At 41.3% G+C, this 26,991-nt stretch overlaps 1 protein-coding gene across 6 annotated transcripts in view; it reads left to right on the plus strand.

The window, feature by feature from the left end:
- The first annotated feature begins 5,634 nt into the window (after positions 1–5,634).
- PCDH7 (protocadherin 7) overlaps positions 5,635–26,991 on the plus strand; it is a 477,156-nt gene continuing 455,799 nt past the window's right edge. For 5 of the 6 annotated variants that reach the window (XM_049790097.1, XM_049790098.1, XM_049790099.1 and 2 more), the window contains exon 1: positions 5,635–9,167. In XM_049790097.1, the coding sequence (XP_049646054.1) occupies positions 5,958–9,167 (3,210 nt within the window). In that variant the 5' untranslated portion in view covers positions 5,635–5,957. Of the gene's footprint in view, positions 9,168–15,600; positions 16,034–26,991 lie in introns of those variants that run through there. The other variant, XM_049790102.1, reaches the window with a different exon arrangement.

A 26,991-nucleotide genomic window follows, 5' to 3' on the forward strand; every position in this document is an offset into this window, starting at 1 on the left:
ATTAAGTATCGGGGTAGAATATTTGCATAGAAAATGAATCTTTCGCCGACCTTGTACTACTAAATGCCTACTCTAACGGGAAAGCATTCCCATACTAGGTTATATATATTTTTTTAAGTCTCGGCTGTAGAAACTTGTTCTTATTGCCTTTGTTTTATTTTTTAATCACCAAAAACAAAATACTAGATATTTTATTATTTCTTTAAACATTTTGATGTCTCTTTAATCAACGCAGACGTACTCTCCTTTTGTATAATTTTTCAGATTTTGTGGAGGTTTTTGGTTTCCATTTTACTACTAGCTTCTAAAACTGCAGAGACAGCGGCTGTGGTAATAGTAATAGTAGTAGTAGTTGTAGTAGTAGTAGTTGTAGTAGTAATAATAATAATAGTACTAGTAGTAGCAGCTGTAGCAGCAGCAGAAGCAGCGGGCTCTTTAATTTATTGCAGCCGCTTGCAATTCGGATCCCATTTCCTTCCGAACCTTCTCTCTTCTCTCTCTCTCTCTCTCTCTCTCTCTCTCTCTCTCTCTCTCTCTCTCTCTCTCTCTCTCTCTCTCTCTCTCTCTCTCTCTCTCTCTCTCTCTCTCTCTCTCTCTCTCTCCTCTCTCTCTCTCTCTCTCTCTCTCTCTCTCTCTCTCTCTCTCTCTCTCTCTCTCTCTCTCTCTCTCTCTCTCTCTCTCTCTCTCTCTCTCTCTCTCTCTCTCTCGGGTTGAAAGATAAATAAATGCTGCCTGGGGTCTGCAAAGCTGGGTGGGGTTTGGTGGGTGAGAGCACAGCCGGATATCATATTCCCTTGGTGATGTCTGGGACCGGGGGGGATTAAGTCCCCCGGTTCCATTTAATGAAATTGCTGAGCACTTGTGACACTGGCTGGGAGACTGCGGAAATGGGGCGGGGGTGGGGGGAAAGTCTTCTCGCCTCCATTCATCCTGGGCGCTAGGATGTCAGAGCCTTGGAACTGGGGGTGGGGTTGAGGTGGGGAGAAAATCTGGAGCTCTGGACACTGTCAGGGCGCCCTGGGGGCTCTCCTCACCTCATTCTACTTCCTCCTCTCCGGAGACCCACTTGCACCTCGTTTTTTGTTTTTTTTTGCCCCCCCCCCAAGAATTTCGCCTTCCGGCTCAGCCGCTGCATCTTTGGAGCTAGCAGGGCAGCAAGGTCGGTTTGGGGGGTACTGGGGAGGGGAGGGCGCTAAGGCAGAAGCTGCTTGGCCATGCAGCACACGTCGGACCCATTTCCCACGCTGGCTTGGCCAGGGTTACCAAGTTGGACACTAACCTCCACTTGCAGTGAAGTGACCACTCCACTGTGAAGGACACTCTTCCATCCCCTGGTGATCTGTGAGGAGATTTGCTTGCACGTTTGGGAGGGGTAAGAAAAGAAAATAATAATAATAATAATAATAATAATAATAATAATAATAATAAAGCCGCCTACTCTGTTATTTTTTAACATTTGTAAGTGTGCGCCTTGGAGAGGGAAGCGCGCGCCCCAGCAGTGGGCGAAGGTTTCCAAAGCTGTGCTGAGGCTTGTTTAAGTTTGTGTCTGATAAGGACAGAGGGGAGTGGAAAGTGTCTCTGCCTGCCCACTCGAGCGTGAGAAGTGGACGGAAAAGCTTAGGAGAGGCGACCCGGGAGCGAGTGCATTGCACCAGATTTTTCAAAGCATCGGAATGCGCACGGGCGCAAGGCCATGCAGAGGGAAGACTTGGCTACCCTCTTCCGTCTTGCACCCTGGATGGAATAAATCTAATAAAATAAAGGCTGGGAGAGGAAGGGGTGGTTGGAGGCGGCCGGGCGATCTGCTAAAGCTGCTTGCCAACTAGCAGAGGGACTTGGCTTTAGTGCCACTTAGCTGGCCGCCGCGGCGACCGCCCCCGTCCGCCCCCACCCCCCACCCCCGGCTCCAGACTGCGGCGATGCGCATTGAGCCTGCGCGTCGGACTTTTCTCGCTGATGCTGCAGATACCCAGCCGGGAGGCTCCGGGAACCCAAGTGGGGTAGGGAGACCCGGTGACCCACTGGGGGTGTCAGGGAGCTGGAGGAGCGGAGCACGTTGAGCTTTTTTAGCAGGCTGGGAAATACCCGTCGGCCCCCCCTTGGCTGGCGCTGGCCACCTACTCTTGCAGCCTGCGCGCCTAGGCGATCTCCCTATGGAAGAAGAGCTGGGAAGTCTCAACCACGTCGCCCCCCCCCCCCCAATCCTGCCTCCCCCACCATCGCGCTGGTGCAAACAACCGCGCGCTGCAGCTGCTTCTAGACTTTATTCGTGCTCGTCTGGTTTTAAAGCCTGCTGCCTGCCTCTTTCCTCCCTCACCCAGGTTTGCACAAGGCAAAACACGCACGCACGCACGCACACACACACACACACACACACACACACACACACACACACACACACACACGGACACACGGACACACGCACACACACATACACACACACACACACACACACACGATGCATGTCATCCCTCCTCTCTCTTCAAATGTCTCGGTTAAGGGGAGGGCCTAGAGATGGAGCAGACAGACATGCGAACCAACCTTAGCCGGCTAGCAGCTTCTTTTCAATTTTTAGGCTTGGTAAAAATCCTTTCACCAATGCGCCTAGCCTAGCTCGCCTCTACCCACTTCATTCTACCTGGTCTTCCCCAAACCCCTCCTCCCCATCTCCGGTTATTAAATGGGAAGGAATAAAAAAAAAAAATCAGAGTTTCCACAAAAACAACCAGAAGTGAGATCTGATGCGGTGGTGGCAGAATCCCGGGGAAGTCTGAGCTGGGGGAATACCGTGTCGAGTAGAGTGGAGTGGCACAAAGTCAAAAGAAGGAGACAGACAGCCAAGGAGCAAAGGGACACTGGGGGTATCCAAAGTTGCCATTCAAGTTTATTTCCCTTTGATCCAGATAGGTGACGCTACACTTTGCCAGTTAAACCAAAGGCTGCTGCGGGTTTCTGCTCCCACAATAATATCCAGGCTTCCAACCAACATGTGTTCATTCCCCAGGCGCGCACGCGTGCACACGCACACGCGCGCGCACACACACGCACTTCTGCACACCTCCCCGTTTTCCCCAGCGAGAGATGCGGAATGCCTTAGTATTTAAACAAAGACTGGCACCCTCCAGATCCACCACCCCCCCCCCATTACCACCAGCCTTTTGGAAGAAGTCTGGACTCTTGCCACCTTTCTCCAAAAGGGTTCAAGCTCTGGCTTTCGCTCAGTAGTTCTCTTAATCACAGCAGCCCACCATGATTTCCAGGCGCACGCGGCGCGGCGGGGTCCCCCCCCTCCCCAAGTCTCCAGACATCCTCGCTCTCACGGAGATGCTAAGATCGCGAAGCTGGGATGCTAGGAGGGTGAGAGACCTCGCCTGAGAAGTGAGAGGAGAAACGTTTCCCCGACACCCCCTCCAAGCTTCTGTCTCCAAGCACACACGCACTCCGCCTATGCCAAAGCCAGGAAGGAAGGTGCCAGTGTCGGTGCCAGGGCTGGGAAAAGCAAGTGGCACTGAGGCTGAAGAAAGAGCTGGGGGTCGGCTTGGGGTTAGCTCACCAGGGGTGGGGGACACACTCGGGGTGGCCCCCCAGACCTTGCGCCTTGCTAGGTTGGCTTTCCGGAGCGCAGCCAGGGGTTGGCTTAGGCTCCCTAGTCTCCCTCCTCCCCCAACCCTGGGCACTCCTCCCACCCTCTCTCTCTCTCTTTTTCTCTCTGCTCCAGTGTAGTTTCTGCCGCTCCGCCGCCGCTACAGCCACAGTGCCAGGGACTAGCTTCAGACGCGGGCAACCCAGAAGCTCTCCGAAGCAACTGCCACTTTGGGCAAACTTGCGGGTTCCCAGCTCCAGGCGAGCTATCCGGAGCTCCCCGATTGTTGCAATTCAGCCCGGAGGAGCCTCGGAAGCCCCGGGGATGGCAGGAGCGCCCTCAACCCACTGACTCTCCTAGACGCAAAAGGGGACCGAGACAACTGCGGAATTCACCCTGCCGTGCCAGGGAGGGCACTTACTTCCGAGGCAACAACTGACTGACACTTTTCTTCCCTTTGGCAAACTGGATTTTTGTTAAAGCTACTTGGCAGCTGTTTCTGACACCACCTCCCTCCCTCCCCAACCAACAGCTTTGGGCTTTTATTTTTTTTACCCCTTCGGAAATTGGGCATCTTGGTGAATTGCCTTTTTTTTTTTTCTTTTTTTGGAGGGGGGAGTCCGGCTGGGAAAGCTCAAGCCAGGCCCCACATCTTGGGTGCACCGAGCTTGGGGTGCTCCTCCCCACCCTTTGGAACTGCCCTTTTGCAAGGAAGGGATCGAGTTCAGCTCGAGTTAGCCAGCCTGGCAAGTGGGAGCAGGGAGAGGGAAGAAAGAGAGTGGGAGAAGGGGAAAGGGGAAAGGAGAAGAGGGAGGAGAGTAAAGGAGGAGGAGGAGGAGGGGGAGGAGAGAAAGAGAGAGAGGGGAGGGATCGAGAGTGAGCGCGCGCGGGAGAGAGAGAGAGAGGAGAGAGAGAGAAGAGAGAGAGAGAGAGGGAGGCTGCAATCTCCTCCCAGAATCGCGCAAAGCGCTGCAGATCCCGGTGCTCCGACATGCGGGCCGAATGCTGGTGAGCAAACCGGGCACGGACTCTGCGGCGAAGAAGCCAAACTTGGGCACCGCGCGTCGTGCCAGGCTCTGTCTTCTTCGCCCCCGCGGGCAAACGGCTGGCTCGCTCTCTGCGGTGGCTGGCGGCGGCTTCGTGACTAATGACCTTGCGCAGAGTTGTTAAGGGATAATCATAATAATAAAAAAAAAAATCCTAAAAGAGAAACACGAGCTCTCCGGAGGGTGAAAAGACTCGGAGTCTCCGAAGATGGCACGGGCCGCTCCACCAAGGCGCGCAAGGGGTCTCCGGACGCGGACCACTCAGTGACACGACTGGGGCTCCACGGCACGGTGGCCCGAGGCGACCCACTGAAGATTATATATATGTATATATATATATATATATATATATATATATATATATGTATTTTTTTTTTTTTGCCTGTTCCATCGATTGTACCGGGTGCTTTCCACTAGCTGAGTGGAGTCGGAGTTGACACTACTGGCTTGTTGCTTGGCTTCCCCGACTGACACCCCTCTCTCTCCCTTGCGGAAGCGACTCCCCTTGGCCAGGCCAGGCCAGGCAGGACAAGAAGCTTGGAGATTCCACCGGGAGGAACTGCAACGGGGAATCCGGACTCCACTCCAGCAGCGGTCAAGTGACAGCGGGCTTCGGCCCAAAGAGGAGGAGGAGGGAGGAGGAGGAGGAAGAGGAGGCTGCCGGCTCGCTAGCTCAGAGCCGCTTCCCCGGGCTCCACCGCTCCACCGTGCGCTCACCCGGAGCGGATCGGATCGGGGGCGGGCGCCCCAGCCTGCAACAGCAAAGCGGGGCATCGGAGCTCGGGATCTTCCATCCTCCGGCCGCCGCCGCCACCGCATCTGCTGCGGGAATGACTCTGGTCTGGCTTTGGGGAGGGAGGCGCCGAGCCGGAGGCGCGCAGTGTCCCGTGAACTGTGAGTAGTGGGGACTGGCACGGCGTGGCTGGAGAGCGGGGGGGGCGAGGATTTGCACCCTCATTGCATGCATTATCCAACCACCAGAACTTTGGGAAGAAGCCGGAGGAAAGAAGAAGAAGCAGAAGCATCTATCTTCCCGCTGGTCCAGTACCAACAACCATTAGAACCACCAGCATAGCATCACCACCTCTCCCTCCCGCGCCTGGCGGACTCTTCAGCTCGCTGCTAGGCCCCCCTCCCTCCCTCCTCCTCCTCCTCCTCCTCCTCCTCCTCCTCTCCCAGTCGCCCCTTCCTTTTCCCGGAGAGGGGCAGCGAACTGAGAGAGGAGAGCCAGGCGGCCAGCCCGGAGGAGGGGAGGGGGGAAACCTTGCAAAAGTGGGGGCGCAGCCGTTGATCCTCAGAAAGAGCAATAGCAACAGCAGCAGGAGAAGATGCTGAGGATGCGGACCACGGGGTGGGCGCGCGGTTGGTGGCGCCTGAGCCGCTGCTGCTGCTGGTGGTGTTGTCTGCTCCTCATGCTGCTGCGGATCTCGCTCAGCCCGGTGGCCGCTAAGCAACTCCTCCGGTACCGCCTGGCCGAGGAAGGCCCGGCCGACGTGCGCATCGGGAACGTGGCCTCCGACCTGGGCATCGTGACGGGCTCCGGAGAGGTGACTTTCAGCTTGGAGTCGGGCTCGGAATACCTGAAGATCGACAACCTGACGGGCGAGCTGAGCACCAGCGAGCGACGCATCGACCGCGAGAAGTTGCCCCAGTGTCAGATGATCTTCGACGAGAACGAGTGTTTCTTAGACTTCGAGGTGTCCGTCATCGGGCCTTCGCAGAGCTGGGTAGACCTCTTCGAAGGCCGGGTCATCGTGCTGGACATCAACGACAACACGCCCACCTTCCCGTCGCCCGTGCTCACCCTCACGGTGGAGGAGAACCGACCCGTGGGCACCTTGTATTTGCTGCCCACCGCCACGGACAGGGACTTCGGCCGCAACGGCATCGAGCGCTACGAGCTGCTGCAAGAACCCGGGGGCGGCGGCGGCGGCGGCGGAGGCGAGAACCGGCGCCCCGGGCCTGCAGACGGCACCCCTTATTCTGGGGGCGTTGGCAACGGGCCCAAAAGGCGCCCAGAGGGGCCCGAAGTTGGTAGCAGCAGTGGGCCCGGCTTGGGGGGCAGCAGCGGCGGCGGTGGCAGGAGCAGCGTGTTCGAGCTGCAAGTCGCCGACACCCCAGACGGCGAGAAGCAGCCGCAGCTGATAGTGAAGGGAGCACTGGATCGCGAGCAACGCGACTCCTACGAGTTGACCCTGCGGGTGCGGGATGGAGGCGAGCCCCCGCGTTCCTCGCAGGCCATCTTGCGGGTGCTCATCACCGACGTGAACGACAACAGCCCCCGATTCGAGAAGAGCGTGTACGAGGCCGACCTGGCGGAGAACAGCGCCCCGGGCACGCCCATCCTGCAGCTGCGGGCCGCAGACCTGGACGTCGGGGTGAACGGGCAGATCGAGTACGTGTTCGGGGCGGCCACCGAGTCGGTGCGGAGGTTGCTGCGGCTCGACGAGGCTACGGGGTGGCTCAGCGTGCTGCACCGCATCGACCGCGAGGAGGTGAACCAGCTGCGTTTCAGCGTCATGGCCCGCGACCGTGGCCAGCCCCCCAAGACCGACAAGGCCACCGTGGTGCTCAACATCAAGGACGAGAACGACAACGTGCCCTCCATCGAGATCCGCAAGATCGGACGCATCCCTCTCAAAGACGGGGTGGCCAACGTGGCCGAGGATGTGCTGGTGGACACCCCCATCGCCCTGGTGCAAGTGTCCGACCGAGACCAGGGCGAGAACGGGGTGGTGACTTGCACCGTGGTGGGCGATGTGCCCTTCCAGCTCAAGCCCGCCAGCGACACCGAGGGCGACCAGAACAAGAAGAAGTATTTCTTGCACACCTCGGCCCCTCTGGACTATGAGACCACCCGGGAGTTCAACGTGGTCATCGTGGCCGTGGACTCGGGCAGCCCCAGTCTGTCCAGCAACAACTCCCTGGTGGTCAAAGTGGGGGACACCAATGACAACCCACCCGTCTTTGGCCAGTCGGTGGTGGAAGTGTATTTCCCCGAGAATAACATCCCAGGGGAGAGAGTGGCCACGGTCCTGGCCACAGATGCAGACAGCGGAAAGAACGCTGAGATCGCCTATTCCCTGGATTCTTCCGTGCTGGGGATCTTTACCATCAACCCCGACACTGGGGACATCTTGGTCAACACCGTGCTGGACCGGGAGCAGACGGACAGGTATGAGTTTAAAGTGAATGCCAAAGACAAAGGGGTCCCCGTGTTGCAGGGTAGCACCCGGGTGATCGTGCAGGTGGCTGACAAGAATGACAATGACCCTAAGTTTATGCAGGATGTCTTTACCTTTTATGTGAAAGAAAACTTGCAGCCCAACAGCCCCGTGGGGATGGTCACCGTGATGGATGCTGACAAGGGGCGCAACGCGGAGATGAGCTTGTACATCGAGGAGAACAGCCACATGTTTTCCATCGAGAATGACACGGGGACCATTTATTCCACCATCTCCTTTGACCGGGAACATCAGACCACCTACACATTCCGAGTCAAAGCTGTGGATGGAGGGGATCCCCCTAGATCAGCCACTGCCACTGTTTCTCTCTTCGTGATGGATGAGAATGACAATGCCCCCACCGTCAACTTGCCCAGAAACGGTTCCTATATTTTACTGCCCCCTTCCAGTAATGTCAGGACAGTTGTAGCCACAGTGCTGGCAACAGACAGTGATGATGGCATCAATGCAGACCTGAACTATAGCATTGTGGGAGGGAATCCCTTCAAGCTCTTTGAGATTGATGCCACCAGTGGTGTGGTTTCCTTAGTGGGGAAACTCACCCAGAAACATTACGGTTTGCACAGGTTGGTGGTGCAAGTCAATGACAGTGGGCAGCCTTCCCAATCCACCACAACTCTGGTGCACGTGTTTGTCAATGAGAGTGTGTCCAATGCAACTGTGATTGACTCTCAGATAGCCAGAAGTTTGCATACTCCGCTCACCCAGGATATAGCTGGTGACCCCAGCTATGAAATGAGCAAACAGAGACTCAGCATTGTCATTGGGGTGGTGGCTGGAATTATGACAGTTATTCTCATCATCTTAATTGTGGTGATGGCAAGGTACTGCCGGTCCAAGAACAAAAATGGCTATGAAGCCGGCAAGAAAGACCATGAAGACTTTTTTACACCACAACAGCATGACAAATCTAAAAAGCCTAAAAAGGATAAGAAAAACAAAAAGTCAAAGCAGCCTCTCTACAGCAGCATTGTCACTGTAGAGGCTTCTAAACCCAATGGACAGAGGTATGACAGTGTCAATGAGAAGCTCTCAGACAGCCCCAGCATGGGGCGATACCGGTCAGTGAATGGTGGGCCTGGCAGTCCTGATCTGGCCAGGCATTACAAATCCAGTTCCCCATTGCCTACTGTCCAACTTCACCCTCAGTCACCAACAGCAGGGAAAAAACACCAGGCCGTCCAAGATCTACCACCAGCCAACACATTTGTGGGAGCAGGAGACAACATATCAATCGGATCAGATCACTGCTCCGAATACAGCTGTCAAACCAATAACAAGTACAGCAAACAGGTAAGATGTATACCAGATATAGTTAAGTATCCCAGGGAGAGTTAAGAACTCAGAGCCTACTCTGTGAAACATTGTGTTCTCAGTCTGAAAGCTATTATTTGAAAATGTATTGGCAGGAACTGAATGTTATTTCAGACACCATTAATTTGGTCAAGGCTGCCTCCTCCCAGGTACACCACTATAGTTTGCAAGTTAGACCACTCTTTATTAAGCAACCAAAGCAGATATTGCAAGGAAGCAATGTTTTACCCTTCTCTTTGTACTTCACAGTACCAATTTGTCCTGCACTTTTGTGTTGTTATCAGTGAGTCTGAAGATAGTTTGGATTTAGCTTAGCTTGCAGTTACTTTCATCTGTGGCTCTGATATGTCTGAGTAGCTGCAGCCACAGAGAAAATTTGTGAACTCACTACAAGCAGCTTTGTAAATTGGACACTCTAAAAGTTATGCGCTGTAAGTGCTATGCATTATGTAAATGCTATAGGAAAGCAGAGTCTGATTCATAAAATGTAGTACAGAGTCTGAGATGTGGAAGTCTTGATTACTTTGATAAAAATGTGGTTTGAAATAAGTATTTGAGGATGTGTAAAAATAATGCACAATTGTATTTTTGATACTTTAGATATCTGTTGCATTATGATGTCTATAAGGATATGCACTTAGCGTTTCTGTTTAGTGTTACACATTTATGAACAAAAGCGAACTATAAGGATTATGCCTTATTTAAGCCGGGTTAAAAAAAAATGTTCAAGTCTGACAAAATTGGTATGCATTGTGATATATGGAGACTAAATATTCTATGAGAAATTTGACACCCCAGTGAAATGTGCGAAAACAGTAAAATATAGACATGTATGTATACATATGTGTATATTCTGAAGTGTGCATCAGAAAATATATAACTTCTGTGAATGTTGTTTGTATGACATATATGATATCACAAAGTTTACTTCATACACGCACCAGAGTTTGAAGCATAGCAGAGACAACTTTTGTTAGTTGATTTGCCTGGTACTTTAAAAATGTGGCTTTTCAAACTATTTTTGCAAAGCTCATATCAATAATGATATTGTGAATGACAAATAATAGCTTTTTATTAAATATGCCTTAGATGTGGGATGTGTAAATAGAAGTTATAAGCAAAAAAATTATTTTATAGATCCATTAAAACATAACTGATGGAACTATGAATTTATTATAGAAAAGAGGATACACTTATATTGTTTTCATAAGTTAATCAGTTATTATTCTCAAGAAATTTCTTATAGAAATTTGGATATAGAAAATGGAAAAATTGAATTGATAAGGTATTGTAGTTAAAATAAGAAAGCACAGCTTTGAACTATACTGTTAGATGGATTCAAAAATAGTGTTTTCAATGCATATAAGCAAGAGTTATTTATTTTCTTTCAACTGAAATTTGACAAGGGGAAAATTTACACTCTTTTGTTATTGCTTTATCTGAAAATAGAAGTAAATTTTTCTTTTGGCTTATGGTGCTTTTACTAATTCTGTAAGCAAGGGAAATTCCAGCTAACATGCCAAAAGTTTTTATAACAGTACTTTTAAACACCCATAAAATAGGTTGTGATATGCAGACATTTCCTTAAAAAATAATTTACAAAGATGTTGCTACAGAGTCCTGTTTTTTCATATGTCATTATAATGGGACTTTTTGTCCTTTGGCTGATTGCCTTTGCAGTCTAAATTTTATAACCTCAGACTTTTGAGTGGACATAGAGAGTGACAGATTTTTAGATATTTTATGCAAATACTTCTCTTATTTAGTTACTGCAGTTTCATTTGGCTCTTCAAGTAAAGTTAGCCCTATGTTTTTAAAAAAACTTAAGATGTCCAGTATCAAGCTGTTGGCATCTTTTCAGAAGATAAACTGATATACCTAGAAATAAACTATTGTATCTTGTTAATCTCTTAACTGAGAGAGTCAATTGGCATATCAAAATAAAAATACCTGCAAAGTAATAGGAATAAGTCATGCAAAATTCTAAAAGTGATTTTGAGGAACTTGTATGTCTCTGGGGATTCAAAAGATGCATACAGTTTTAACCATAATAAATAGATTACCTAGAATGAAATTGAGACAATGAAACACTTAATGTAATCAGTAATAGTAATTGATACACTTCATCTCCTTAATATTGCTGTCAGGGGACAAGGGATCCATTTACAAAGTTGTGTTCTGTTTACACATGACATAAAATAAGAATGTCTTTTTGGCTCTGATTATTTTTCATCATAAGTAGATGACATTTTATTTTTACCTGAAAAAAAAGAACTGTTGCCTATTTACACAACATTTCAATTGCATTTCTTTGACTAAACAGATAAAACAACACAAATTTTGTTTAAACTCCCCACTCACCGCCAACACCCCAGCTCTTGCTTTCTTACTCTTTCTCTTTCCTTCCCTCTCTTCCTCCTCTTCCCCTCCTTCTACTTGTCTCTCTGTGTGTCTCTCTCACCTCTCTCTCTCTCTTTCTCTCTCTCTCTCTCTCTCTCTCTCTCTCTCTCTCTCACACACACACACACACACACACACACACACAATACTGAATTCAGCATTAAAACCCTTGAGGATTTCTGTCTTCATAATTCCTTACAGTGGAGATGAATAGTAAATAGATATTTCATTTGACTTACTTTTATATTTTTAATTTTTCTGAGTTGCCTTATCATATTAACTGTCCTTTACTTGTGATGTAATGCATATAATGCTACACTGGTATTTTAGGACATTTTAAAGTGTTGCCTTTAAGTTTTCTTTGATAAGTGGAACATTTTTGTCCAAATAAAAGACTGTAAATAATGGTTGTCCCCAAACCCAGTTTTGGGGAGTTTGTTCTCAGAGGATCTAGAGACTTTCAAATCCAGCTTCTGTAGTTACTGTTTGGCAGAAACTAGAATTGTACTGTTGCAGAATTATTGAAATTCTTTCTGAAATTCACACAATAGGGAAACTGATGTTATAGCTCAGAATTTCAAAGTTCTGAACTTAGCAGGGCAAACAAAATTTTGCTTTCAACTAAATAATGTATTTAGTTGAGCAAAAGTGGATCAGTGATAGCAGTATTTAGATTTAGTGTTCACCTTTCTATTTAATTCTTCCTTTGCTGGGTTAAAAGGGTCTTGTGGATTGTCAAAGGTTTGTGACTTGAAGTACAACTGTGCTTTTGATTTGTAGGATAAAGACAGAAATAGTCTATTTTTTTCTGTTTATTTTTAAATCCTCAGTGTTTACGCATTGGGTATGCTTAATTCCAAAGATCCATAGACAGTATAAAATTATCCTTATTCTTTAGCTTCTTATTCTTAAGTTCTGTTGATCGTATTTCTTGCCATGCTGTTATTTACCTAATGCTTCTGGCAAGTAAATTTTATTGTATTTCGTAAATGGAGAGTAAAGTGCTTTATTTTTGGCAAGAATAGAGAAGCTACAGCCTGAATAAACATTAATCTAAAAATCCATTTGTACCTGATCCTGGAGTGCTGAAGAAACATTTATGTCAAATCCAGCGACAGGTTCCTTTACACAAAGAGCTGCTGAATATTGTTTGAGTAACATTCTACTTAACTGATCAAATAGTGTCCACTATGTTCGTTGTATGATAGTAAAACTGTGGCCAACATTACTTAGTAAATTACTTTGATTTGGGCTGTAAATCGATGACTTGTCGTCTCTTAGAGTCCTAAGAACTAAGAAAAATTAAAAAACAAATAAGCAAATAATGTACATACTTATGTATGTGTAGCATACTTAGATATAGAACAGTTAAAATGCACTGACAGTTATAGAAAACTTTTAGGACACACAATTAATCTGTTCCCTTTGGGATTTATGTTGCATTTGACTTAATAGTATAACCAGTTTGGTGAAAGTTAGGTCAATGCCTTAAGTTATCTATTAAACAATAATACTTGAGACTTCAGATGTCTACCAAAGGAAGAGTCTTTGGATTTATTTCTGCAATAAATATGCACATTTTATGGAAGTTCACTATAACCATTTTGACCTTATCCTAAATTTACTCTAATGAATGACTTCGATGTGAGATCACAGTCAATTTAAAGATTCCCAGTTAAACATGCAGTTGAATAAATAGAGTAAAATCATTCTTTCTTATCTTAGAGTAAGTACATATATCATGGCTAGAAAAGTATGTCCACAGGGTATATCATCCCACTTCTCAGGGCTTCTCTTGTGTGTCCATAATTTTCAGTGTCTCTTTCTAATTCTGTCACTTTTTACTTCACACATATGCTAAACACAAACAAATAATTATATTCATATAAGTCAAATGTAGTGCATGAGTTATTAAAATAATCCTTGTATTTTCACACAGATATGTCAACTTTTTTAGAAATTTAAAACATTAAGTGCAAGTGTTTAAGATCACCAGCTTAATGCCTGTTTCTAAAATCATTGATGTCACTTTTATTTTTATTTTATTTTATTTTATTTTTGGTTTTTGAGCCACACCCGGTGGTGGTCAGGGGTTACTCCTGGCTGTCTGCTCAGAAATAGCTCCTGGCAGGCACGGGGGACCATATGGGACACCGGGATTTGAACCAACCACCTTTGGTCCTGGATCGGCTGCTTGCAAGGCAAACGCCACTGTGCTTTCTCTCCGGGCCCTGATGTCACTTTTAAAAGTTAAAAGGTACAGCCAAACTAGTTTCCCATTTTATCAAAAAGTAAACTGCCATACCGTGAAAAAGCAGCTCGATTAATTTCAGATTATCAAGGCTATCAAAATTATCAGGAGTCTAAGTTGTGGAATGCAGACTCTACTATTTTTTTTTGACTTATCAATCTACCTCTGGGGAAAAATGGTTTTCTGTAGCATTCTATCAAAATTACTTATGGCTTGATAAATATATATTTAGCTGTGGAGACATATATTTATTTGCCACAGACTAGTCTACTTTAGGTTCTCTTTCTTAACCACAAATATTTCAGGGTTTTGAGTTCAGATGTTAAACAATTAAAAATAAATGGATAGTAATTTCTCCTTTAAGTAAGAGCAATTTGACATCGATTTACAAACCAACAGAATGGAGTTGGTCTTATATCAACAAGTTGATTGAGATGATTTTTAATTTTTGCAGAACACTGACTGTAATTCTGTAAGCACCCTGCATTTAAAATATTCTCAATAGGGGCCAGGTAGGTGGCGCTGGAGGTAAGGTGTCTGCCTTGCAAGCGCTAGCCAAGGAAGGACCGTGGTTCGATCCCCTGGTGTCCCATATGGTCCCCCCCAAGCCAGGGGCGATTTCTGAGCACATAGCCAGGAGTAACCCCTGAGCGTCAAACGGGTGTGGCCCAAAAACCAAAAAAAAAAAAAAAATATTCTCAATAAAACATTCTATGTGGAAACTAATAAATGCTCTATATACTCATGTTTGAAACTTTATAGACATTTCAATGAGATAATCTTTTATTTCCCATCAACACTGATCATTTGTTTTGGTTTCCAGCCGCCTTGCATTTGCCTACTTTGTATATACTCATTATCATATTAGCATCCAAAACACAATTTTAAGTACCAATATTTTCTCTGTATTTATTTTCGAGCAAAATTTTAGATGCAATATTTCATTGCATTATTTTTTCAATTTTGTGGCCTGTTTGTTTAGGAGTTTACACACTCAAGGGTATTTGATTGCAAATTTACAGATTCATCAAAGATTGGTAATTTTATGAATTTAAATATGTGCCCGAACTGTTTTCAAAAACTAAATATAATGTGATAAAACCATTGTATTACCAAAGCCATGAATGCCATTAAAACATAAGAATGTTGCCAGGAAGGTGGTTGTAGAGGTTATATAGAAAGTTTAAGCTGTGTATAACCAATTTCTGGTCTAAAGCAATATTTTCCATTCATTTATTTACTATGACTTTATAGGCATAGTAAGATCTATTCACATAATCTTGAGTCAGCATTGCTTTTCTTCCTTATTTATTTTAAAAGCCCTTAGAATCTTTTTCTAAAGCAGGAATTCTGCTTCGGAACATTACACAGTGCTTTATTTAGCCATCGTGTTGTGGGAGAAATCACAAGAAGAATTGTGCTGAAACCACTAAAACTAATCTTAATTATCAGTTCTGGTGAATTAATGTTTTAAAGCGGAATAAAGGTTTATTTTCAGGAATGTAGTGATGTTTGTATTGAACTGTAATCCTGTGTACAAACAAAAAAACTATTAAAGCTTCTGAGTAGAATTCCTTTTGACAGGTTAACTTTTCCCCCTCTTCTGTGCATAATCATTATTTATAAACACAAAATATGCAAATGAAAACTCTTATTTCCAAATCCTCTACCACCAAACTCTAATTGGGTATAAAACGTTTGGGAGAATGGATTCGTTGCATTTTTTTGACCTGCATAAATTTTTTATTTTCCTTCTTGCAGATGCGTCTACATCCATACATAACTGTGTTTGGCTGAATTCCACTTTAATATGATGCTCCATTATGCACCATATGAGATGACCTTGCTACTTCGAACGCTGCGGGAGCCTACCATTGGCCGTGGGGTATCAGCCAATCACTGCTTCCTCCACTTGTGCATTTGATTTTTTTTCTTTCTCATTTCAGAAAGATTAGTGTTGAAATAAACGTATAAAAGAATCAGTATTAATAAAGAAATGTGTTACTAACAGAAATAGAACTATCAGGATTTTCATCCTTGAAGAAGTTGTTAGCAAAAATTTATTAGTGAGATTAAAGTAAAATCCCAAAGTCTATTTTAACAATAACTTGAAGAAGCTGCCCTTGTGTAAATTAGAAGTAATAAAAGTTGATTCATTTTGTCTACAATACATTAAACACCATTTTGAATAAAATCCTAAATTGGTCAGTATTTTTCAGTGCTAAGTAACAACAGATCACCCAGGCTAGAATGTCCTGCTATTATAATGAAGAATGTGTCTTACTCTCGGAATGCCACTGTGTGTGTTTGTCTGTGTTGCTCTATTTGTGAAAGGAAGGACTTGTCGCAGTAGTTTAAAAAAAAAAACATAACAGTATTTCCCATATGGTAAGGAGAGAGAATATGACAGATAGGGTGCCTATCTGCATGTAACCCACTCTTGCAATATCCTCTGACACACTCTATGGTCCCCAGATCCTCCAAGAGTTATTCCTAAGCACAGAGCCAGGAGAAAGCCCTGAGCATAAACACACACGTAAACATATATGTAAAAACATACATATATACACATATATGTACTACAAATATTTTATTTTGTTTTGGTGCCACACCACCAAGTGCTCAGAAATCACTTCTGGATGGTCTGGGGACTCATACATGGTGTTAGGGGATTGTGCAAGGACAACACATGCAAGGCAAGTACACTACCTAACAGTCCCTATGTAAAACAAAGTTAAGAAACTAATTTCATAGTTTCTTGTCACTTCCTATATATGTGTATATATACTATATACTTATAATCTGTATATGTATATATACTATAGAAATATCAATCAAATATAGAGTATTCAAGGTTTATTATATGTAGTTTTTATTTTAAAAAAATTTATATACATACAGGTATACTTGCTGAAGCCATTATCCTTCACATTCAGAAGGACTAAGTCACCTTCTATTTTCCTTCAGTTTCTTCTATTTTATGTCAGATAAACTCAAAAATCTTCTGAGACTTTAGCCTACTGCATATTCTTCAGCCTGTGGCTGAAATTTAGTTATAGCTATGTAAGTCAGGAAATTATTTGGATGATATAATTTTATGTTAGTATGCTGTATATTTATATGTCTCCATCTGTTATTCTGTATGTGTTTATGTGCCTAAATAAATATTTCCTTATAAATTTTAGTAATTTTATCATATACTTCTACATTATCTGCCCTATTAAGGTTTGCTCTAAGTTTGGAAATACTGATAAAAATGCCAAATTCTGTAGTTAAAGTGATAGCATGATAAGTAGGGCATTTGCCTTGAACCTGGACAACCTGGGCTATATCCCTAGCATCCTGTATGCTCACCCAAATCTGCCAGGAGTAATTTCTCAGTATGGACTAGAAATAACCCCTGAGCACTGTCAGGTTTGGCTCAAAATACAGAATAAAGCAAAGTTCCCAAGATTTTGTAGTTATTGCTAATATAAATTTCTGTACAAAAAGGAAATAGAACAATGAGGTATTATGATATAGGAAATTTATTCTAATATATGCATATATTTATATTTGTCATGTATTTATTTGTCAGGGTTTTTATTCAATAAATGCATTAATTTTTTTCAAAAGAAATTTTCAAAAGTATTATTGAGATGATAGTGAAATTCCCAATAAAACATAATTATGTTTCATTTCTACTTTTTCTTTTGGAGCACAAAGATAAGCATACTAAACCAGTACAAAAGAAACCTTTTTAACTTTCTGATCTTTAAAATTTCATGTTTCTTCAACCTGAGAGTAAACCTTTTAAAGTTTAAATTATGAATCTTTTTCAAAATGCAAACAAATTATAGAAAAATCATCTTATATTCCTGGATAGTTTGACATTCTGCTGCATAGAAAGGATAATTGTGAATGATCTTACATGAAAGAACATTGCAAGTAGTTAGAAACTTAGGTTGTGAGGGGCCGAAGAGATAGTACAGATAGTAGGGGTTTGCCCACCATCCAGGATGGAGGTTTGAATCCTGGCATCTCATATGGCCAGACTGCCAGGAGCGATTTCTGAGCACAGAGCCATGAGTAATCTTTGAGCACCACTGGGTGTGCTCAAACAAAACAAAAAAAAACAAAAACCAAAAAAAAACAAACAAGGAAAGAAAGAAATAAAAAAGAAAAAATATAGTTTATGAGACACTATTGATGTATGAATTTGATGAGTCTTTACCACAAATAGAAAGATGTTTGAGTATGTTACATATGTAAAAATAGTAGGTAGTGTTTTGTGCAATTATTATTTCAGCTATTTTTGTGTTCATTTGTGTGTATGACTGTTTTGGTTGTTCTGTAAAACAGTGTCTTTTGGTGGAATCATTTGAAAAGAGTTTAGAACCACCACTGTTGACAGTGGGGAACTATGACTGTGAAAAACATAAAGACCAAAGATTTTATTGATTCATTGGCATATTATTCACTATTTTTATGGCATAAAGGTTTTGAAAAGTATTAAATATAAACATTAAAATTCTCAAAATTCCTGTCATTTAATTCCTTTAAGTTAAACATCTAAAATTTGTATCACTGTTCCTATCCCTTCAAAGATTCCCCAGCTTTCTCCTGCCCACCCTAATTTCTTCATCCATCTCAAGTGTCTTTACCATTTTTTTTCTAATACTGGATAGTTCTTTTCTATTACGGCATGTAGAAAATGTTGGGGAAAAAAAAGAGCTACTCTTTACCCTATATATTATAATTTTTAAAAAGTTTTATTTAAGCAACAAGACAAGTTATTCTTCATTACAACATCTAAAGAGAGATGTGAAAATGGTAGAGATTGCTTTTACCACAGCACTAGTGCTGAATATGCAAAGATAAACAAGCTTTCATACTCTGGAATGGTATCCTACAATAGGTTAAAAACTGAGAGATGATATTTGCATCATTAACTTAAATTTCAAAGTTTGAACCTGCTCATTTGTTCATCACAATAATATCTGTAAAGGAAAGCATGTTTATTATTTCTGAGATGAGGAAACTGAAGTCATAAAAACTTTTTAGGATTCAGTGCAAAAAAATTTCAGGTCAAAATCTAAAGAAAGCATTGGGAAAAGTTATGTGATTTATCCTTTTGAATACAGTATTTTCAGACTTATGTGGGTGAAATTTTCTCAAAAGAATCCCTCAAAATAGACCCGGCTTTCCCAACTTCGTATGTAGTAACACACTTCACTTTGTCTAACCAAAACCATTTGCTCTGCGTATAATTTGGCATTATAATTCGTTAACCTGTCTTGTAAACAACCTTTTGACCCCAACTATATTTAAGCAAGTCTAGAAAAACTACCAAGTTTCTATGGAAGTGTTCTCCCAATTTAAAATCTCTCTGGGAATGATTTTCTATCTGTAGCATTGCAAAAACACTGTTCTTTGATGTGTGTGATTGTTCTTATCCATTTAATTTAATAGGGAATGTAATGTTTTTCTATATTTTTACTACTTGATGCAAGGCTTTGAGTATAATTAAAATAATTAGAACAAGGCTATTCAATGCACTGAGAAGACCATGCAAAAATCATCTATACATAAAGCAAAGATTATTTGAAACTGACTGATTGGCTGAAGTTGATCTTGTTTATCATAGAGCTTCTGGTTATTGCTAGAGTGTCAGCATCTACAGGACATTCATAAATATTTGGAAAGCAAATATTTGGAAAGCAAAGTCTGGACTTTGGCAGTAGGTATCTAGAAACTCCACTCACCCACTGGATCACTGGGATACTGGCCACTCTTTATCAGGCACAGAGGGCCTTCTAATTGTTATTTTCTTTCCCTGCTGAGTAGATGTCTCCATGATGAAAGGTGACCTGCTGTGTTGGCTAGATGCCTGCCTTCTCTGTGTGCTGTATGACACTTGTTTCAGTAGTAAATGAGCAATTCTCTAATTTTTTCATCCTTCCTCCTCTTTGGTGATACTAAAAGAGTTAAAACTTATCTAAAGCAAATATTTGGAGCAAGGCAGGGAGGCATTGATCACACATAGAATTCTAATATATTTGATGTGAATTTTAAGACAATCTCAACAAGATTTTTTTTCAGAAGATCCTTTGATAAAGAAAACATACTGAGGTGTAAAAGTAGATATGTTTCTGTACTAGTCCACACATATTCTTGCAAGTTCACTGTCAACTCATGCTCACTGATAATGTCTAAATTTTTCTTTTATTTTAACTGCCCGTGGCATGCTTTTGCTTGTTTTTTGTATTTTGGGCCACACCTGGCTGTCTATACTCAGGATTTATTGATTTCTCAGAGATCTGAGATTACTCCTAGACGGGTTCAGGGGACCATATTAGTATGAGGATCCAATCTAGGTTGGTTGCATGCAAAGCAGATTTATAGCAAACTTTTAAAATACATATCTTTTTTTGAGGGGAGGTCACACCCCCGGTGCTCAGAGGTTACTCCTGGCTCTAGGCTCAGAAATCACTCCTGGCTGGCTGGGGGACCATATGGGATACCGGCATTTGAACCATCGTCCTTCTGCATGCAAGACAAACACCCTACCTCCATGCTATCTCTCTGGCCGTAAAATACATATCTTTTTAAAATATAAGTTTTTTAAATATATATATTTCTCTTAAATATATATCTTAAATATATAACTCTTGTCTTATAACAAACTTTTTTTTTATAATTTGTAAAGTTTATTTTTATTTATCATTTGTTGGGGGTTTTGGTCTACATCTGCCAGTGGTGCTTAGGGTTTTATTCTTGGCTCTGTACTCTTGGAAGTGCTGGGGGACCATTTAGTGTGCCAGGGATTGAACCCTTGGGGCCTAGCTATGAACCTGCCCAGTCACAGTCCTTTTCTCCTTAGCCTCAGAGCAAGCAGTTTTAAAGTCAAAAACTCAGACTTGGTTAGAGAAGGAAAGAGTTTTAGTAGGGAAAAATATGCCCTTACTTGAGAGAAATGGACTGGAAGATTAGAGTTGAGAAATAATTCACAACCTCAAAGCACTCTAGGAGCCCAAGATATTCTAAGGAACTCCTCTTTTAAATTGCAAATGACCTCTGAAGTAGTTCTATTCAGTCCTTGGCACTCCTGGGTATAAATTGCTTTAAGCAGATAACTAGGTCAGCACCTCCAGAAAATCAATAGTCTTTAAGAAACAGGGATTTTGATTAGAGTCTTCAGGGAAGATGAGCAGCCTTCAGCAGCTTAGAAAACTGAGAACTTTGTTAAGGCACCAAATGTGCAACTACAGCTAGAGGTAATGGAGATAGAGTCAGATTGTATCAGAAAGGGGATACCAGGACTGACAAAACAAAGGTCTGTGGTCTCACAGTTTGGCCCAGAGCCCTGGTGGCCATAATAGGATCCCACTAAATGTCATGGATTCATGATAGTGTGATTAGAAAAAGCCGTTACCATCTACTTCTCATTTACTCGAACTCTTGTGTTCAGTGTTGTTGTTGTTTTTTTTTCCTAGAATGTTTTCGTTCTATCTTTTCTGTCTTGTTTTTTTTCCGTCTTCACTCATTTTCTGTTCACTTATTTTTTGGGGGGAATAAAACCAAAATAAACAAACTGAACTAACTCTCTGGGCTCTAGAAATCTGAATATCCTAATCCTGGTAGATAGCGTTGATACCTTTATAGAAAGGGAGAGAAAATAGCTTGTTGCTATGACGCAAATCATTTAGGGAAGGCACTCAACAATTTGATATTACATGACTGACACTTGGAAAAATAAAGTCTATACTATTTTTTAACAGCTTCTTCCATGAATAGTTTCTTCTTCCATGAACTCTTTCCTGAGAAAAATAAGTTCACTTTTCTGATTCAATCTCTTCTATTAACCAGTACTATCTTATTTCGAGCTGTACCAATTACTGTTCCAAGGGGCCTTCTGTGTTATAACATTTCTTCATACACCCCTATTCTTAGTCCTTTGTGATACAGGAAAAGGAAAAAAAAAAAAAGACTTCTTGTATCACAGAGACCTAAAGCTACAATGGATAAAGTCCCTCCAACAAGTTTGTCTCCAAATCAAAGGACTACTAGTATGTATAATAGCTTGATAGAAATTGGAATTCTCATTTTGATATATTTAGGCTTTTCCATGCAAATTGACCAAAAAACTAGATCTGATTTTTATTCATTCCCAGCATGTCAAAGGGTTCTTCTGTTATTACTCTGAGACTGTGCAAAAATACCTGGGCTAATGTTTATTCCTTTTTCTATAGCTCTGAAGTCTAGAAAGTTTAGATCAAATTGCAAATTTGTTTCTAATGAAGGCTGTTTTCCTGGTTTGTCTATGGCTGACTATTCACTTCAGACAGTTATTCTCTGCAAATGAGCAGGCAAGAGAAGTCTGGTGTTTCTTAATTTTTTTTTTTTTGGTAAGAAACCTTGTCATCCTTTCCTTCAGGCCCCTTGGCCCTAATGCATGATTAATTAGTCAATTAGCCAATTAATTATGATGTGTTCATTTAACCATAATTGGCCCCATAAAGGTGCTTTCTCTGAATACATTCACATCAGAGAGGATGTGAATGTATTTGAGAACACACAATTCAGTTCATAGCAGAGAGGGCCCAACCTTGGTCAGTGCAAAAAATAAAATGAAATAAAAAACCCTGACCATTCCTTTGTTTTGAACTTGTCACTCATGACACTTTGTCAGTGCATTTGTGGAAAGTACCTTCAGGTTTTTTTTTTTTTTTGTTTTGTTTTGTTTTGTTTTGTTTTTTCTGTATTGAAGATCCAACCCTGGATGTCAGATTTCACACAGAGGAAGCATATACAGTGGGCCATATTCCCAGCCCATTTTCCATTTTTAAGATACAAGGTTTTTTTGTTTTGTTTGTTTTGTTTTTGGATGAGCTCTAAAAGGTACCCTTAGGACAGTGTACTTTCTTATAAAAGAAAGTTTAAAAAAATAAGCAATGGTCTACTTACCATAGCTTTTTCAGAAAATGTAAATTTCAGATTCATTTTTGGGCTTACTAGATTTCACCTTTTAAGCACATCACTGGATATTTTCCCCTGTATTCTATATTTCTTGATGTTTGATTGTCAAAAGTGTCTTTGTTTATTTTAATTTTACCTACAAATAGGTACATGTAGATATAGAATCTAAAGTAAAATAAATACATCAAACAGTAAATTACTTTATAAAGGTAGTTTTTTAAATGATTATAAGTATCTATGATCTTAAATTTCTGTGTTTTCAGCATTCAAATGCAAATGAAAAACAGTGGGAATTAAATAGGAAGGAGTCAGTTGAAATAGCAATAGAATCAGTTTGCTGATCTCTTTTCTCAAAGACAAGTCTATGGATTTGCAAGTATAGGAATGTAATTGGTCTGACTACATATGGTACCTCTGATTTCTCAGGGCAGTGGAAATTATCAAATTGTAATAGGCTGGTACCAAAATTTGTGCAGTCCTTTATATTATTCTGCATATTTAAAAAAAATTGGGACACAGATGAATATATTTGCCAGGTGATTATTTTAGTTATACCTTTTAATTTTCTTAATAAAGTTCCTAACTCGTGATAAGATATATAGCACAATGCGCAACTTGGTAACTATGTCTGTGTCCATTCCAATGTTTAAAGTGATGCTTTTGTTAGTATAATATAGAATGAATCTTGTATAATAACTATATATGCATTAACTATATATATAAACTATGCATATTTTTTGTTTTCTGCCTTTTAGTCAGAAGTTTTAGAAGTACATTTCTAAGCTTTTGGAGCTAAATTTACATTTGAAGCCTATGGTGTGATAAATGACGAGTTTTGTTCAGAGAAATGGCAATAATTATGACATCAATTTAAAGTGTAATTTTGTATTTTAAATGCATCTAAATCTTCTTTACAGTGTGTTTAAGTATTGAATGAAGGGTTATTTTAAATAGAGAATATTTAAATATTGTTTAAGTCTTGGAAAATAAAAAACAGTATTTTTTCTAAACCAATAGACATATATCCGTTAGATATATAAAAATATATTTAGAGAAAAATTGTTTTTTTGGGTAGAAGTTCATTGAGCAGTGCCCATGGATTATTCCCAGCTGTTTTTTTGTTTTGTTTTGTTTTGTTTTTGGGCCACATCCGTTTGATGCTCAGGGGTTACTCCTGGCTATGCGCTAAGAAATCGCCCCTGGCTTGGGGGGACCATATGGGACCTACGCTAGTGCTTGCAAGGCAGACACCTTACCTCTAGCGCCACCTTCCCGGCCCTCCCAGCTGTTCTGTGCTTGGAGATTATCCTGTTGTTTCTTGGGGATCACGGAGCACCAGAGCTAAAACATAGGCTTCTTAATGCAAAACAAGCTTTCAACCTACAGTGTTTTATATCAACTGCAGTGCATAGTTCTTCCCTAAGTGTTCTACTTTGAACAAGAATGCAATGCATATTTGCAAATTTGTGTTATTTGGGCACATATATACAAATAAAGTGCAAGCACATAGATAATAGTTGAAATTTTCAGGTGGAAACAATTAACGAGTGGCTACAGAACTTCAATTATGTACAAAACTAATCTAGATACAGAACATTAATATGAGAAAGACAAATCTCACTTACCTAATGGAATGTTAATATTATGATTTAGTTCATATATAATAGTATCAAAAACTTATATTCTATCCTATATTATAGGCACTAGTTCACATATTTCTTATGGGTTTGCTTATTTGACAGTTCTAACAATACATGAATTAGTACTTAATTAATATCTTGTAAATACAGAAAATGAGGCACAGTGGTATTGAGAAACTGGCTCAGAACCTCACAATCCTTAATGTGGTTGAGCTGAGATTCAAATGTAGGCAGCGGGGCCGGGCGGTGGCGCTGGAGGTAAGGTGCCTGCCTTACCTGCGCTAGCCTAGGACGGACCGCGGTTCGATCCCCCGGCATCCCATATGGTCCCCCAAGCCAGGAGCAACTTCTGAGTGCATAGCCAGGAGTAACCCCTGAGCGTCACCGGGTGTGGCCCAAAAAAAAAAAAATCAAATGTAGGCAGCTTGGCTAGCAAGGTCACATTCTCATACAGTTCTGATCCTGCATATGCAAAATGGAGGGAAAAAAGTCCTTGTATGGCCTCTGAATTCTGGGAGAAAGCACTGCATTTTGAGTGCTTCAATGAGATAGCAACAATTTTCTTGATCCAATTTATTTAGTGACATCTTAAACCTTAAATTGCAAGTCAGAGTATAGGAACTATCAGACATTAGGTTCTTTTCTTTTATCTCTCTTCTCATTCTTTCTCTACAGGGACTCTTCTTATATGTATTTTTCTTCCTATGTGTATTTTTTTCCCATCGTTTTTGTCCTAACTTCATTATTCAGTTTGCTGCATAAGTTATTAAAATAAGTAGGAGAATTCATTTATTTTGTGAATTGCCATTTAATTTATTTTACAAAGGTAAAATTTAGAAGAGGTTTTTTTTTTCGTGTGTGTGTATGTGTTTTTTGTTTTTTATCTTTTTTGTTTTGTCTGGGGATATTTTGGTATTTTAGGGCCACACCCAGCAGTGATCAGGGATTACTCTTGGTGGTACTTGGAGGACATTATGCAGGAATCAAACCAAGGTCAGTTTATACAACTCAAGTGCCTTAATCCCTGTGCTCTGGTTTCAGCTGCTCCAGAAGATTTTTACATTATATTTTTTTAAACACTTTTTTAATCTGCCACTTACTGAAGATTTAGTAATAAGCAAAAGATGTAAAAGCTCTGATCTCAGAGCTGACATTCATATGTGTGCATATACCTTTCACACCTTTAGTTTTCTAAGCATTTGAAGAAGTACAGTAAAAATGAACTCATAAAAGACTTTCTGTAGTTTATTCTGATTTTCCTTAATTTAGATGCTCAATTTAAGTAACCATATAAAATATGACCTATGCGATTTTAGTTTTGTTTTCACATGTTTTTAATTGATTTAAACATTGCGTGCATTTTTTTCCAGATACTTTTTCTAAGATACAAATTACTATCAAAGTTCATTTGAAGTATTTTTTTCTGAAAATAACAAAGTGCTAATTGTTTGCTATGACAGTCTTTTTTCCTATATAGATGGCACTTTGCACCTTAACATGTTTACTCCACTGAGATGTTTGAAAATATGTATTTTTCTAGTTTAACTTTATATTTTGTTGTTAAAATAATGTATGTTGAGCTAAAATTTTATTTTAATATTATCTGAATAACTATTTTAAAAAATGAGCTTCAGAAACTAGTGAATCAAAGATTTGGAAACTATTGTTTACACAGTGTATATTAAGATTTTGTAAAATTTTTCTTTCTTAATACTAAGTATTAACATATTGTCTGCATGGATATCATGGGGTTAGTAAAATGATAAGGGGCTCAAGTAGTATTTTGGGGATCCAGGTATATTCTTACAGAGTCAGACATATTCACTCACTCCCCTTAAAACAACCCACTTAATGCCAAAGTATTCTGGAAATTAATCAACATTGGTTTTGAATATATAAGATATATACATACATCTGAAAATTATTCGGGCAGCAGAATATATGCAAAGTAGAACATGAAGCAATTTATTTTGAGTTAGAAAGCTAATTCAGAATTAATGCCTGAAAATAGATTAATTTATTTTGAATATCTGTGCTTCGAGTAGATATAGACAAACTTTCAAGAAGAAAAAAAGAAGAAAAAAATACAAAAAAATTGTATTTGGCAAAGCCACATTGTCAGTAGTTGACAAAAATCCCTGATTTAGTCTAGATATTATCATCAAGCTAGCAAATTGAATGTATCCTATTGTTTATTTACTTCAATACTCAAACAAATTGAATAAATAAATTGTAAGAATACTATAAACAGTACTCACGCAATAAAAATGCAGAAATGCATGCCTTTGTGTTCTGGAGAATTCATGGTGATTAATTTTAGTCTTTTTTTGTTTTGTTTTGTTTCTGTGCCATACCAGTAGAACTCAGATGTTTCTCCTCACTCAGAGCTCCGTGATACCAAGGAAAAATCTACTTTTTTTTGTTTGTTTGTTATTTGTTTTAGCACCTTGTGGTGTTCAGTAGTTACTCCTGCCTCTGTACTTAGGAATCACTTTAGGAGGCTCAGGGGATCATATGGAATGCTGGGGATCTAACCTAGGTTGGCTGAGTGCAA

The sequence above is a fragment of the Suncus etruscus genome, chromosome 16 (assembly GCF_024139225.1).
Source record: "Suncus etruscus isolate mSunEtr1 chromosome 16, mSunEtr1.pri.cur, whole genome shotgun sequence".
NCBI lineage: Eukaryota > Metazoa > Chordata > Mammalia > Eulipotyphla > Soricidae > Suncus > Suncus etruscus.